Here is a 16,440-nt window from a genome sequence, read left to right as displayed (position 1 = left end):
ATATGATATTAATGAGATTGTTTGATAATTTCCACATTCTGTCATATCACCTTTCTTTTGAATGGGAACAAATATAGATCTCTTCCAGTCAATTGGCCAGGTGGTTATCTTCCATATTTCTTGGCACAACTTGGTGAGTGCATCCAGGGCAGTGTCTGTTTGTTGAAATATGTCAATTAATATACTGTCAATTCTAGGGCCTTGTTTTTTGCCAATTCTTTCAGAGCAGTTTGAACTTCTTCCTTCATCACCACAGGCTCTTGCTCATACATTCTTTCATGAAATTCTTCTGTGGTACAGTGACTCTGTATACTCTTTCCATCTTCTTTTAATACCTTCCTCTGTCTCTTATTCCTACACCTAATCACTGGGTTAGGCAGGTCCCTTCTATTCACTTTCCTCTGTCTCTAATTCCTACAGCAACATGAAGTGAGAATTCACAATCCCCTTTTAAGTAATAATACATTCCTTTCCAAAACATACTGGAAAATATCTTTGCTATTTTATCTTTAATAAAATATCTTTATCAAAGATTCATAACATAAAACTTACATTAACTATTTCTTTTTAGTGTACACTCCAGTGACATCAATCACATTCACAGTGTGTACTTGTCATCACCAGGTAGCTCCAAACCTCCTCAATTCAAAGAGAAACCCACTGTCATCGTCCAGAGTCCTTCATTCCCACCTCTCCCCATGCCTTGACAACCACCAGTCCACTTAGCTCTTCACCCATTGACCTATCTTAGATGTTTCTTACAGGAGAGATCAGACAATGTTTGCCCTTTTGTATATACGTTTCTCTTTTACTAATGTTTTCAGGATGTGTCCAGTATCATAGCATGTTTCAAAACTTTGTTTCTTTTTTTGTGCCTGAATAATATTCCATTTTAAATTCAAACATTCTTTTTCACCCACTTGTTTGATGATAAATGCTTTGGTTGTTTCTAACTTTTGGGTTTTGTGACTAACAATATATTATCTATATACTGGAGGTGAACCTCTGACCCGTCTTTCCTTTGTAAGACTATTTCTGTACACATTTAACCCAGCAATACTGAGAGAGTGTTTGCTGTGTTGCAAAGAATCATTTTTTTGGCTTCTTTTAACATGAAGAGGCACAGGTTTTGAGAATGCCTGACTCTCTCTATCACTCATCCTTACAGGTTTAAGGCCTGAGGAAAACTAGGCCTAACAATTTTCAGGCTGTAGGAAATCAGAATTCACAGAGAAATGAAATGGCAGCTCAATGCAACCCTTGTAGAGAAAACAAATCACCTTTTATACTGGGGACAAGCTCATATCAGAGCCCTACACATTGTCACAAATCTGGGGCCCTCAGAACAGATCTTTCCTCTATCTTTCATTTAGTACCTTTTCTTTGTTTTTCTATTTTACTATGAAGCTAATAGCAGAAGATGTAGACAGCCAACCCAATGGACAGATTCATTTTTCCATTGTGAATGGAGATCGAGACAATGAATTTGCTGTGGATCCTGTTGTGGGGCTTGTTAAGGTCAAGAAGAAATTGGATCGAGAACGGGTAAGGTAGTTTGAGCCAGCAACCCCCTTCTCACCCACACTACCTTTTCCCTGAAATTAGAGGTACAAGTCATGAGAATAAGTAAGAAACTTCTCCATTCTAAGTAATAAGAATAAATAGGTATAAGTTATAATACAGTAGGTGATGTTTTGGATTAGACCATCAAAAGTATCTCCCACTAGTCAATGCTGGAAGTCTCTTATTTTGAAAGCTTTAAAGAAAAGGCAAATGTGTGCTTTTGTTGTTGGTTTGAAATGTATTCCTTCCTGGTATGAAGGAGCAGGAAAGTGTCTTAGGCTTCCCTGGGAAGCCTAGGTGAATAGATACCTCACAATCCCCTGAAGGCATCCAAGTCAGGACAAATGATCCAGAAAATGTTTCTCTCTGAGTGAAACTGTGTTTCTAACCATGTCCTTTCTTGAACAAAAATGTTTCCTCAAAGAGAAATTAAATATGGGGACAGTTATCATAATAAATGCCGAGGAGCAGAAAGACTCCAGTGTAGGGCATAGTCCCATGACTGCCGAAGTATTACGGCTGAGAAATATGACAGATTGATGGTGACATCTCTGAAGGCCTAGAATGTGGTTCTGAACATGCATGGTGAGTTTTACTCCCAGGGATTTTGGGTGACATTTGATCACAGCTGGAAGGGGCATGTAACTGGCATTCAGGAGGCAGAGAGAGTGCACAGGTCAGCCCTTAACAACAAATCATGAGCCCGCCTCACATCGGTGGTGTCCCTAGACTGAGACCTCTGGTCTGGAGAACCACAGAATCTGGTCTTTAACAAAGCACTTGTCTGGCCCTTGGGTCCCTCTGCCTGTGAACGGAAGATGTAACTGCTGCCCTGCTCACCGTGGGTGCTTTGTGCGTTGACAGGTGTCTGGATACTCCTTGCTTGTCCAGGCAGTGGACGGTGGCATTCCTGCCCTGTCATCAACTGCAACTGTCAACATTGACATTTCTGATGTGAATGACAACAGCCCAGTCTTTACGCCTGCTAACTACACTGCTGTGATTCAGGTAAGCGAACGTCACCTACCAGACACTTGCCCTTGTACACTCAGCCTCTTTTTTCTGCTTTAAGCATTCTCCATCATGAACTATCATTATGATTAGACAGAGGATTAGTCAAGATGACACCAACTCATGGAGACCGTTCATACAATAGACTGAATGAAATGTTTTCCTGGCCTACACTGGACTCTAAAAACAAAGGGCAAAGTGCATAAAGTCAAAGAGCCAGCAGAAAATGTCAAAGGGCAGCTTGAGAAGACAAGGCAAAGTGTTAAAATGGAATGTGCAGAAAGCTGGAATTGGAGAATAAAAAGGGGAGAACTCATTTGTGTTTCACAAGCTGAGAGAACTGAAGAACAATTTTAAGCCTCAAGTCCCAGTATTGAAATATAGCATGGGCAATATGCTGAATGATTCAGCTACTGTACCAAAAAGAATTTAGAATACTAAAAAATTTCAGCAAGTGCTATATGAACAAGAGCCAATAGGGAAGGAAGAAGTTGAAACTGCACTGAAGACATTGGCAAAAAATAAGGCCTTAGGAATCAATGGGATCCTAATTAACTAATTTCAGTTAACAGATGCAACCCTGGGTGTGTTCACCAGTCTATGCCAGGAAATTTGGAGGACAGCTGTCTAGATGACTGACAAGAAGAGATCAATATTTGTTCTCATTCCACAAAAAAGGGATCCAACAGAATGTGGAAATTATTGAACAGTATTATAAAGCTTATAGGCAAGCAAAATACCAGTGAATATCTTTTAAAAAGCTGTTGGAACAGTACATAGATAGGGAACTGCCAGAATTGGAGCAGGATTTAGAAGAGGCCATAGCATCAGGGATATCATTGCTGATGTCAGATGGATCCTGGCTGAGAGTAACTACCAGAAGAATATCTATTTATGCTTTATTGACTATGCAAAAGCATTTGCATGTGACCGTGTGGGTCACAACAAATTTTGGCTAAAATTGAGAAGAATAGGAATCCTGGAACATTTGATTGTGATTATGCAAAACCTATATTTGGACCAGGAAGCAGTCATCAAAGCAGAACAAAGACTAGTATAATAATTTTCTAAAAAAAAAAATTTAAAAACACAAAAAAACAGAGCAAGAAAACCCTTCTAACCAAAATGTCAGTGGTTCAGACACATCTTTTTGCTGGCAAAATCGGTCTCCTTCACTGGGGCATTTTCCTTTTCCTGTCCTCTCAGATGCTTTTTGAAGCAACTCTGCATTCTTGCCTTGTTGCTGCTCCCACAGAACTGCACCAGGCAGCCTGCATTTGCCTCCATCCCTCCTCCTCTCAGCTCACACTTCTCCCCTACACTCTTAGAATGGCGCACCCTGCCTCTTACCCCCTGCCTCTTACTGGCTCTCCGCACTGGCCACACAACTAAAAGGCTTTGAGTCCTCAGGATGAGGTTTTAAGATATATATCGGTCAGCCAGCCTGACAGGCTGTTTACAAAGGCACAACAGGAAGTCAACAGTGAAGGAACTGAGACTCTGGAGCCCACGGGCAGGGACCTTGTCACCCCCCTGGAGTGCTGAGCCTGTGTCTGTCATATTTCACCCTTCTTTCTCAGAGGTGACCCTGAGGGCTTACATTTTCTCTCCCTTTCGCTGTCCTCTATGGAGGAAACGTGGCCTTTATAGAGTGAGCAAACAAATCAATAAATCTTCTGTTTTGCACAGTGCTGAGTATGTTGTCAGTGTGAAACAGTAAATCTACACGGGGCCGAGGCTGGCGAATGGCAGATCCCACAGGAGACGCTGCCTCTTGATGGCCAAGGGGGCACTTGAGAAAAGGAGCAAAGGAAGAGGGCTTCAGGGCTTCGAGGACTTCTCTCTCCTTCAAAAATAATTTCTTCTTTTTCTAACCCAGAATGACTTCCTTATCCCAAGACTTTTTTAATTTGAAAGCCAAATTTATTTATTCATTTCTTGCATTTCAAATGTCCTTCCCTAACGTCCTTGACCTGCGGCTCTCTGCCTTAAGGCTTTAACAGCCCCACCAAGGCAACAAATACTCTCAAGGGCTTGCCTCTCTGTGGCTTTCCTAAAGAGACGAGCCCATGGTGGCTCAGGGGGAGAATTTTCACCTTCTGGGCAGGAGACCAAGGTTCAATCCCAAACAGATGCACAGCCACCACTCCAGTCCTTGGACGCTTACGTGCTGCTCTGATGCAGAAGTTTCAGAACAAGAAATATTTCAGAATAAGAGAAATTCCCACTGATCTGCTTCTGAAATCAGCCAATGGAAGCTCTACACACCACAAAGGTCCAGTGTAACTGAATCATGGAGAGGGTAAAGGGACAGGGAGCGTTTAATGAGGTTGTTAGAGGCCAGCTCTCAGCAACAACAGCCAATTCCCCTAGGTTCTTGTAGCATCATCTTTACTCAGCTTGATGTTGAACCTCCACCAACCTGACATGCACAGGCATAGCACAGTTGGATGAGAACTCACAAAGATGGATTTGTCACATACCTAAAGCTTGGACAGCTTCTCACATGCCCCCTGCTAGGCTATCATGAATGAGGGCAACCTAAACACTTATTATACACCAGTTCTCATAGTCCATTAGCCCTCCAGCAGCAATGCCTCTACCTGCCATGGTGGTGGTTCGCAGGTAGAATTGAATCTTTAATGTATTCAAGCTCTCAAGTCCAGCATGTAGTTTTTATAAGAATAATAGAAGCGAAAGAGTTCCTGACCCATGAATTGCTCCCTTCTAAACTTGAGTGTTTTATTATCTTCATTTCTGTGGCCAAACTATATCAACATAAGCTCTGAACTGATAAGACTGACTTCAAGCCCAAGCTGTGGTCATGATAAAGTTTAAATAGAGCAGAGCAAGAAAACCAATAGCTGAGTCATAGATAAATCTCATTTTACCTTTTCTAAATGAGATTTACACTTGTCCCCAAAAGGAAAGATAAAAGATACTCATCTTTCTGCTTTAGAGGAAAAGGCAAAGAGTTCTGTAAAATGTTTACATGCCCAATCACATCCAGGTCTTCTGATGAAGTTCAGTCTTTTCTTCCTCTGTGTTCACATCTTGTAGAACACTGTGTTCCTCTGCCCTTTCCTCAAGGAACAGATCCAAGCTGCATAAAGCCCAATTCTCCACTTGACACATGTCTCTTTATTCTTACTCTGAAGTCATCGACCTGCCCACATATATACACATACACAGGCCCGTGTTGTGGTGCTATGGCACAGTGTCAGGTTGTGACAGGTAAGGGAAAATGCCTTTCAGGTTAATGATATCTTGGCCTAGGAGGATCTTTAACACAGTCACTGAGGCTGGTGAGTGCCATTTATTCCCAGAGCTCCTTGGGTACGCTCAGTGTATTTCAAGTCTATAAAGGACAAGGTATAATCCAGACCCTCCTTGGCATGTGTGGGCCCTTCCCACATGAGTTCTTGTGTTCTCATCTGCAGTTGGTTGTTCCATGGGGCAGTTGTGGGGAGGAAGCCAAGAATGGAGAGTCCAGGGCTTACACATGCCACGTGTTCTCAGGAGACAAGATAATACCCAGGGATTTCCTTCTGCTGAAGAGTCTGCTATCTTGCACAGTGGCCCCACTCACTAATGATGGGTTTGTGATTTTAAAAATGTGAGCAGAAGTGTCATTTTATCTTCCTTTTTCATACACTCTTTCCTGCAGGAAAACAAGCCAGTTGGCACCAGCATTCTACAGCTCATGGTGACAGACAGAGACTCCTTTCACAATGGGCCTCCTTTCTCATTCTCTATTTTGTCTGGTAACGAAGAGGAAGAGTTTATGTTGGATCCACATGGGGTTCTGAGGTCAGCTGTGGTCTTCCGGCACACGGAGTCCCTAGAATACGTGCTGTGTGTCCAGGTATGGTGACCTTCTCTGTCCTCATCGGGCTGGTTTCCACCCCTGCTTGCTTCTGCACTCATTGCATGATTTTCTTTTGCTGAACAAGTCAACATAATTCATTACCATGCAGGAATGTTCCCCTTTTAATCTCAAATTCAATTTCACACCAATAAAAGCGGCCTCTGTGTGTGAAATTGAACAGGAAGGAAGGGAGGAACATTCCCCCAGCATTGTTCAGGAGATACGTTCCTGTAGTGTCTGTCAAGCAGACAGCCAAGGGCTTAAATCTGCAGTCTGGAAATTCCCGGGCTTCTACTTGACCCCTAGAGACAACCCATTGTTCAAGGCTTGCTGCTTTAGATGGGGTGCTCTGCCACATCACCCTAGTCGAAAAACCCACATCATTTTCTTAATGTGCTTGAGTCCTTGCGCTTCTACTTGGTAGACCTCCCTCAGTCGAACATGGACCAAGGTCTCAGTTGGCAGAGGCTTGGAAGATGACTGAGACTCCCCAAACCAGTTCCTCAAAGTCTTTGTGCTGGATGAAATGAACAACACAGGAGTGTAAAGTAACATGGCTTAAAACAATATCTAGGTAGGAGCTGGCAATAAGATAACATCAAAATGCTCATATGATTGTTGCCAATTTGGTTCCATCACTGAAATGGAATGAACATTTTCACCACAATTTCTCACAAATGATAACCTAAATTCATTCTTCGTGGTGATGATACTAACAATGTCTTTATCGTTTTTCACGACTTTATTTTTTTACATTATCCCTTTTAGTAAGTTATATCTTAGCCCTGGTGGCCTCGTGAGTAAGGAGATGCACTGTCAACCCAAAGGCTGGAGGTTCAAATCTACCAGTTGTTCTGCAGAGGAAAGATGAGTAGTCTCCACTCATGTGATTTATAGCCTCTGAAAACCTACCAGAGGGTCAGCTATGACTCAGTTCCAGCTCCACGGCAATGAATTCTACTCCATGAAATCTTCTAAATTCATGTCTTCTGAACACATCAAGGAACTTCTTCATATCATTGAATTCTTTCACTGATATGTTCAGTCACTCCATCCAGTGTAAAATTTGTATATCCCAGTGTAAGTGCTCAAGGGCAAGGAGCTATTTTTAAAGCCTTATAGAAGCTAAGATTGTTGTTAAGGTAGTCGCTCTAGTTGTTCGAGATGAGAGTTTTGGCATTGCAGACTCTGGATTCTTCATAGAGGGCTTCCTCCCTAGAGTCTCTCTTATTTTGTTTATAGCAAGTCCTGTCCCTGTCTATGTCAGTCCCATTCCCCCTACCCCTGCCCTGCTTTCAGCCACATCACTCTGCCCCTGTGCTATTGCATGATCATCCCAGATGATTCTCTGACTTCAGCCTCATTGTCTTCCATGTCCTGCCAGAGCCCTCCAAGATCAAACTTTGTGTTTGGATCCTGTCATTCCCCTAAACCAGAGGCCAAGAAACTACAGCCCCTAGGCCAAATCGTGCTCTCAGTCTGTTTTTGTAAATAAAGCTTTATTGGAACACAGCCTTGCCTATTCTCCCTTCCTCTGACAGCACAGTTGAGTAGTTGCAAAGAGACCAAACAATCTGTCAAATCTAAAATAGCTGTTAGTTAGCTCTTTTTAAAAGAAAAATCTTGCCAACTTGTGCCTTGAACTAAAACCACATCTGTTTACCCTGTGTCCTGAAAATGTGTAGTCTGCAGGCTAAATTCTGGACCACACTCTGGTTTTGAGTTTTGAATGCCAATGCCTTCAGCAGACTCTACTCTCCTGTGTTCCCCAGACCACAAGTCCATTACTTTCTAGCACTCAACACACAGAAGCCCTGCCCATTGCTGTCATCTTTCTGACCTCTGACATTAGATTGAGAACTTCTCATCCATAAAGTTCAAATTCATCATCATCTTTATGGAACTCCAAACCCATAAAGTTCAACTACCTTGCTAATCTTATTTTATATCAACCTTCTATTTCAGCATCTCTTGTTCACGGAGTCCATTAGATAAAGCAAGTGGTGATTTAATGATTTTGGTGTTAAAAATAACAACAATCACATTAACTCTCATGCTTTAAGGTCTTTCTGTGGGCCAGATCTGGGCTGAGAACGTGGCAGTCATCTCTTTTAAGCCCCACATATTCCTGTGAGACATATACTTTGCTTTACTTTAACAAATTCTAAAACATTGAAGCTCAGAGAAGTTCAGCAGCTTATTCAAGACAAGGAATGCTGTGAGTGGCAATAGCCAAGATTTGAACTCAGGTCCGGGTGATGGCCAAGCCGATGCTCTTACACTACATTCCTCATTCAAGGATTGACCTACCCTCATCCCCACATGCTCAGACACTTGCCTGGCAATCTCCCCTTCTCATGAAGCCCCACCACACTAATATCCTTTCACCATACATGGCAGATGCTCAGGAAAGATCTGCTATCACCATGCTTCTTCTCTCAACTCTTAAATAACAATGCAAGAGAAAAGAAATTGATTCCATGCTATATATTTTTCCTATTGGTGCATTGTTTTTCATTTGAAACTCTACCATAGTGCAAAACCCACATGAATTATCCTATTGTGATTTTTTTAAAAATAGACAGAAGGATGAAATCAGGTCTAACCAAAAGTAATACACTCAAAAGAGCAAAGATTCCTCCTCCCAGTAGGAACACAGGAGCTGTGTTTCTGCCCTAAATGGAAGCCCCGCCACCCTGTTGTGGGGCTCCTTGCACCTCTTAACCTCCTTCCTCCCTATATACCTCACCCGACTTTATTGTGTTGACATGTCTTAATGTTCATAACCAAGTGTGTATATGAGTACGGAAGACGGAAAATACACCTCTTGGTTAAATGCACAGCTTCAAGAGTTTGCAGAAGAGGGGAGAGTGTTGAAGGAAGAAGCGAGTGGGATTCAGGTGCACGCATCTTCTGAGGCTAGTTTACAGCTATTACAACTATTAAAACTTTGTCTCAGTCCTTTTTCTTACTCCCTCTCAATTGCTTTAGGCGAAGGACTCGGGGAAACCCCAGCAAGTGTCTCGCTCCTACATCCGTGTGCGGGTGATTGAGGAAAGTATCCACAAGCCCACGGCCATCCCCCTGGAAATTTTCATCGTCACCATGGAGGATGACTTTCCTGGCGGGGTCATCGGGAAGATCCATGCCACGGATCAAGACGTGTATGACGTGCTCACATTTGCCCTGAAATCCGAGCAGAAAAGCTTGTTCAAAGTGAACAGCCACGACGGGAAAATCATTGCGCTGGGCGGCCTGGACAGTGGCAAGTACGTCCTGAACGTGTCGGTGAGTGATGGCCGCTTCCAGGTGCCCATCGACGTGGTGGTGCACGTGGAGCAGCTGGTGCACGAGATGCTGCAGAACACCGTCACCATCCGCTTTGAGAACGTGTCCCCTGAGGACTTCGTGGGGCTGCACATGCTGGCCTTCCGACGCACGCTGCGGAACGCAGTCCTCTCCCAGAAGCAAGACAGCCTGCACATCATCAGCATCCAGCCCGTGGCGGGCACCGGCCAACTGGACATGCTCTTTGCGGTGGAGATGCATAGCAGTGAGTTCTACAAGCCAGCCTACCTCATCCAGAAGCTGTCCAACGCCCGCAGACACCTGGAGAACGTCATGCGCATCTCCGCCATCCTGGAGAAGAACTGCTCAGGGCTGGACTGTCAGGAGCAGCACTGCGAGCAGGGCTTGTCTCTGGACTCCCACGCGCTCATGACCTACAGCACAGCCCGCATCAGCTTTGTGTGTCCACGTTTCTACAGGAACGTGCGCTGCACCTGCAATGGTAAGTCTGGCCTAGGGTACCCCCCACCCCACCACACCACACCACCCCATCTCTCGGGATTACAGGAGATGCAGCTGCAATTCCTAACTCAGTGGTGTTCATTCAATCACTGAGTCAACAAAATATTTCCTGAGCGCCTACTATATGCCCTGGAGTCTGAGTTGTGCAGATGATTAAAAGAGCAACTACTAATTGAAGGGTTGGTGGTTCAAACTCATCCAGAACTACCATAGAAGACAGGTCTGGTGATACACTTTTCACTGGTCACAGCTTTGAAAACCTTGTGGAGTAGTTGTACTCTACACACATGGGGGCCAGAATGCATAGGAATTGGCTCAGTAGCAGCTCACAGCAAGAAGACAAAGTGCTTGGCATCACGATAGATACCAGGCTCCAGAGGTATGCAAGTTCAGCTCCTACTTTTATGAAGCTTGTAGCTCAGTGAGCTGCACAAGCATTCATTCACAAGGAAAGCTCAAGCCCACGTGGTTAGGTTATAGCAGGGGGAATGGAAAGCCCTGTGGGAAGACATACTTCTTTAGAGGAATGTCTTCTAAGTAGAGATAAAGAGCAAGCAGGAATTGTTGTGTTGTTGGTTTAGGTGCCATAAAGTCAGCTCCCTGCATAGGGACCCTGTGTCCAACAGAACAAATCATTGCTCAGTCCTGGCCCCCATTCTCTGCTGTGCCCGAGCCATTGCCGCACCCACCAAGTCCATCTATCTCCTTGAAGGATTCCTCTTTTTTGCTGACTCTCGCCTCTCCTGAGTGTGGTGTCTTTCTCCAGGGACTGGCCTCTCCTTATCATAACGTGTCATGATAAGTAAGATGAAATCTCGCCATTCTCACTTCTAAGAAGCATTCTGGCCACACTTATTGCAAGATATATTTGTTTGTTCTTTTGGCAATATAGACTCTGTTCAATATTCTTCATCAACAGCATAATTCAAAGGCTTTATTTATACAAAGAAATGCTGTTGGTACAATGGTCAGTTGCTCAGCTGCCCACTCACCCAGTGGCTCCCAGGAGGATAGTGTGATGATCTGCTCCCATGAATGATCTGCTCCCATGAAGCTTATGGGAAACCCTTCAAGTCAGCTCTACCTGCTACCCCGAGGCCACTTCTTGCTGTTATACTGTCGAATCAGAACCAACCCATAACTCATCCTCCAGCGGGTTTTCAGAGGCAGTTAATTGCACAGGACTGCACAGCAGCTGGTGGATTTAAATCACATATCTTTGGATTCCCAGCACAACTCATTACCAGTAGAACACCAGAGCTCCCTGAGGTCACTGGGAAGCAAAAATCATCTACGTGGCACCAGCAACAGTAATGCATACTAATAGCATTGTGCAGACAGTCCCTCACTGCCAGAGAGTCAATTCCAGCTCATGGTGAGCTTCTGCTAGGTTGCAGAGGACATAAATTTTAACAGAAAGAGACTCCCCTTTTCTCTCCCACTGGTACATTAGAACTGCCTGAGACACTCTGATTTGGGGCTACAAGTGCAATCCCCTCCATACTTCACTCCAGAGCCCCTTTGAAGAGGGTTAGAAAGGAAAAATCATTGCCGTTGTAGCTGATCCTCCAGTGTGCTTACAGAGGCTGCAAACTGAACAGGAAGAAATTGTCCATCTTTCTACCTGGGAGCAATTGGTGGATTTGAAGCAAGTGCAACGGCTTTTATGTAGACAGCGTACCTCCTCACGCACTAAGAAAATGTTTCAGGCAGTGGGATAGCTTCTGTAAGTATGAAAGTAGACCACCCTGAGGGACAGGGAGGAGATAGGGCTTGATGACAAGCCCCTGTGAGAAGCCCGAGTGGTCACACAAGGCCAGTTAGCCAAGAGGGAGAACGTAGAGACAATCCCCATGACTGGTTGGCAGCTGGAGAAGGAAACAAGGTCAGATCAATCTTTCACAAAAAGCATGTTGCCTGTAGAGGGGAATGGATTAGAGGGGCCAGCCTAGAGTCAGAGATACGCGTTGGGAAGCTGTTACAGAGGGTAAGGGCAGTTCAATTTGCCTCAGTGAAAAACAGAGGTCACATGTCCAAGAGCAAAGTCAAGGGATGGATTCAGCCCTGCGAGCAGCAAGGATGGAAAGGTTCAGGCTTGTTGAGGTAATTACAGTCATTGAGCCCTGACCCTTGCTGGTCAAAGGCTGTTGCTCTGTAGAGTTGCAGGCTGTGGGCAGTACTGGTCTCCATCAATTCACTGCTGTCTTCTAGGACACTTGCACCCAGAATTCCCTCTAGCTAGGGTGAGCTGAATCTCAAGGGACTGTGGTGAACTGAGAGGCCATTAGGCACACATATTTTTAGGTAACTGTACATAGACAGGGTCCCTGGCCTCTTTTCATGGAGGAAGTTCTTTGTTTCTGTTTGGAGAGAGAGCCCAGGGAGCACAGTTTTCGCCGGGCGACACTCATCCCTCCACACAGCACAGAGGCCTGCCATCAGCTCTGCAGGTACCCAGATGGTTCACCTTGTATTGTCACTCGGTGGAGGCTGCCATATCCAAACCTGCTGAATATGTAAATTAGCCCAAAAATAGCCCAAAGCATGCATGGTGGGTGGAATGCAACTCTGGCAGATGTTGCCAACATGTGGAATTTATGTATGCCAGCTGGTCAGGCCTCACCTGGGCTTCCTCTCTGTGGACAGATTTGTGTACAGCAGGCTATGGTGGGGCCTCAGCACAGGGTTCACTGGGGGTTCTGGACGGGCATCCCTTGCAGGAGAAACTGCACCCACAGGTTCATCTATGCACTCCAAGGACTCACTTCGTTCAGCGAAGCTCTGTGGAGGCAGCAGTGTCCAGGCACTGATGATTCAAAAGGTATGGCCCCAGCCTGCGTGGCCGCTGCTTAGGAAGTAGCTGCCTCTGAGTTATGAAATTAAGAAGTTCGTCTACAAGTACTGAATTGTTGTGTCATCACTGTTAGTTGACAGAGTCACTTCCCCCCCCCCCCCCCCCCAGCTCATTGTAGCCCTGTTCATTAGAGTAGAACTGCTCCTTGGAGTGTTCCTGGTTGCATCTCTAAAGATGTAAGTCGCCAGGTCTTTCTTCTGCAGCACAACTGCATAGGTTCAAGCCACCAAGCTTTTTTCTTAGCATGTGAAAGCTAAAGTGATATTTTCTCCTTTTTTAAATTAGTATGCATGTAATTATTCATATTCGGGGGGGTGTGTGTTTCACACTCTCCTTCACTGGCATTGTGCTTCATACTATTATTCCCATACGTTGTGTTGTATGGAATTAATCACCATTGGATTCTGCCCCCATTACCACATCTTTTCAAGTCCACACGAGATCTTTCCCATTTCCTTTATCCTTTACCTCCACCCACTAAATTGAGTGACCCTGTGATTTGCCCCCTGCCCATGCTTGCTCTCATTCCACCCTTCCTCCCTTGTTCCCCCCATACACTTTTTCTTAGTTGTCCTTCAGTTTTTACAATAATGGTCTTATGCAGTAGCTCTCTGATATTAAAACCACCTATGGGCTGCTACCAAAAAGGCGAGTGGTTCAAATCCTCCAGCCAGTCCAAGGAAGAAGTGTGAAACAGCCTGCCCCTGTTAAGATTTAGAACCTCAGAGACACAAAGGGACAGTTCTTTGTCATCTTGTAGGATAGCGAGAAGTTGGAATCAACTCAATGGCAGTGTGTTTGGCTGTGAGTTAAAAGGTGCTTGATTCCTGGCCAATGTGTCTCACGCAATGCCAGTACGCAGTGGAAGCTTACATGCTGCTATGATAGAAACAGATTTAAGCTGAATGTCCAGACTAAGATGGACTAGGAGGAAGAATCTAGCACTCTGTTTCCATAAAGCAAGCAGTGGATGAATCACCCTGTGGGTCACAGTGATTCAGCGAGCAGCCAAACCGAGGCCTGGCAAACAAGGTGGCTTCATTTCCGTCTCTCCCACGTGCAATCTTTACTTAGGGCTGACACAGCTGCCACCAATAACCACACTTACATTTCAGACAGATGCTCTTGCCCTATATTTTAATCAGACAAACATTAGTGTCAAGTTAGAGACTAGTTTCAAGTGTAATAAATCCCAAAGGGATGTCACTGTTCATTATTCTGTTCGTTGTTGTTGTTGTTGTTGTGCCATCGAGTCGCTTGCGACTCATAGTGACCCTAAATGCCATCTCAAACACATTCATTCCCACCACTCCACTCTCAGAATCGATCCATCTCATCCAAGGTCATCCTCTCCTGCGCCGTCCCTCCACTCTCCCAAACATGATGTCCCTCTCCAAGGACCAGTCCCTCCTTGCAACATGCCCAAAGTATGTCAGATGAAGCTTCAGAATCCTTGACTCCAGGGAACATTCTGGCTTCACCCTCTCCAGGATGAACCTGTTTGTTCTCCTAGCAGTCCATGGTATATTCAACACTCTTCTCCAGCACCACAGCTCAAAGGCATCAATTCTGTCATCCCTATTCACTGTCCAACTCTCCGATGCATAGCACATAATTGCAAAGACTATAGCCTGGATCAGGTGCCCCTTAGTCTCCAGCCTGATGTCGCTGCTCTTCAGTACTCTTGAGAGGTCCCTCACAGCTAACTTTCCCAATGCAATTTGTCTCTTGATTTCCTGGCTGCTGCTACCAAGAGTGTTGACTGTGGAACCAAGTAAATTAAAACTATTAACTATCTCAATCTCTTCACCACCCATACTGATGCTGCAATTGGCCCAGTGGCGAGAATCTTTGTTTTCTTGATGTTGGGCTTCAATCCATATTGAAGACTACAGTCCTTGACCTTCTGCAGCAAGCGCTTCAGGTCCTCCTCAGTTTCAGCAAGCAGGGATGTGTCATCTGCATAACGCAGGTTTTTGATGACTCCTCTACCAATCCTGATGCCACATTCCTCCTCATACAGCCCAGCATCTCGGATGATCTGTTCTGCATACAGATTGAAATAGTATGGAGACAGAATACACCCCTGACGGACCCCCTTCTTGATTTTGAACCATCCAGTGAGTGTCTCCCTGCTCTGTTCTGACAACTGCTTCTTGGTCCAAGTATAGGTTTTGCATTAGCACAATCAAATGTTCTGGGATTCCCATTCTTCTCAGAGTCATCCATAGCTTGTTGTGATCCACACAATCAAAAGCCTTTGCATAGTCAATGAAGCACAGCTAGACATTCTTCCGGTATCCTCTGCTTTCTGCCAAGATCCATCTAACATTAGCTATAATATTCCTAGTACCACGACCTCTTCTAAATCCATCCTGCACATCTGGCAGTTCTCTGTTGACATATTGTTCCAAATATTTTTGGATAATTTTTAGCAGAATCTTGCTTGCATGTGATATCAATGATATTGTTCGATAATTTCCGCACTCTGTTGGATCACCTTTCTTTGGAGTGGGAACAAATATTGATCTCTTCCAGTCAGTTGGCCATCTGGCTGTCCTCCAGATTTCCTGTCACAACTTAGTGAGCACATCCAGGGCAGAGTCTGTTTGTCGAAATAAATCAGTTGGTTTTCTGTCAACTCCTAGAGCCTTGTTTTTTGCCAGTTCTTTCAGAGCTACTTGAACTTCCTCCTTCATCACCATAGGCTCTTGCTCATATGTTATTTCATGAAATTCCTCTGTGTCAGCCAATTCCTTCTGATACAGTGACTCTGTGTACTCCTTCCATCTTCTTTTGATACTTCCTGGATCATTGATCATTCTACCCAAACTATCTTTAAGTATTGCCACCCATGGCTTGAATTTGTTTTTCAACTCCTTCAGCTTAAGAAACGCTGAGCGAGTTCAGCCCTTTTGATTTTCTAACTCCAGCTCTCTGCACATTTCATTATAGTATCTTCCTTTGTAGTCCCGAGCTTCCTTTTGAAATTTTCTGTTCAGCTCTTTGATTTCTTGGTTTCTTCTTTTAGCTTTGGTTTCTCGGCACTCTAATGTAATACTCAATGTCTCATCTGACATCCATCTTGGCCTTTTCTTCTTCTTCAGTCTTTGTAATGATCTTTTGCATTCTTCATGGACAATTTTCTTAATATCCTCCCACAACTCATTTGGTCTACGCTCATTGGTGCTCAAGGCCTCAAACCTGTTCCTGAGATGGTTTTGAAATTTGAGTGGGACAGACTTGAGGTCAAATCTTGGTTCCCATGGACTTGATTTAACTTTCCTCAACTTCAGCTTGAACTTGCATATGAGTAGTTGGTGTTCTGTCCCAC

General features: G+C 44.5%; 1 protein-coding gene across 1 annotated transcript in view; it reads left to right on the top strand.

Annotated features, from left to right (window-relative positions):
- FAT3 (FAT atypical cadherin 3) overlaps positions 1 to 16,440 on the top strand; it is a 779,036-nt gene that overhangs the window by 704,141 nt on the left and 58,455 nt on the right. The window contains exons 15-18 of the mRNA XM_006897182.1: positions 1,408 to 1,545; positions 2,428 to 2,571; positions 6,242 to 6,439; positions 9,434 to 10,232. Coding sequence (XP_006897244.1) covers positions 1,408 to 1,545; positions 2,428 to 2,571; positions 6,242 to 6,439; positions 9,434 to 10,232 — 1,279 coding nt within the window. The remainder of the gene's footprint in view (positions 1 to 1,407; positions 1,546 to 2,427; positions 2,572 to 6,241; positions 6,440 to 9,433; positions 10,233 to 16,440) is intronic.

Source organism: Elephantulus edwardii, unplaced genomic scaffold (assembly GCF_000299155.1).
Source record: "Elephantulus edwardii isolate Elephantulus edwardi_28Jun2011 unplaced genomic scaffold, EleEdw1.0 scaffold00203, whole genome shotgun sequence".
Taxonomy (NCBI): Eukaryota; Metazoa; Chordata; class Mammalia; order Macroscelidea; family Macroscelididae; genus Elephantulus; species Elephantulus edwardii.
This window is presented reverse-complemented; position numbering and strand designations above follow the sequence as displayed.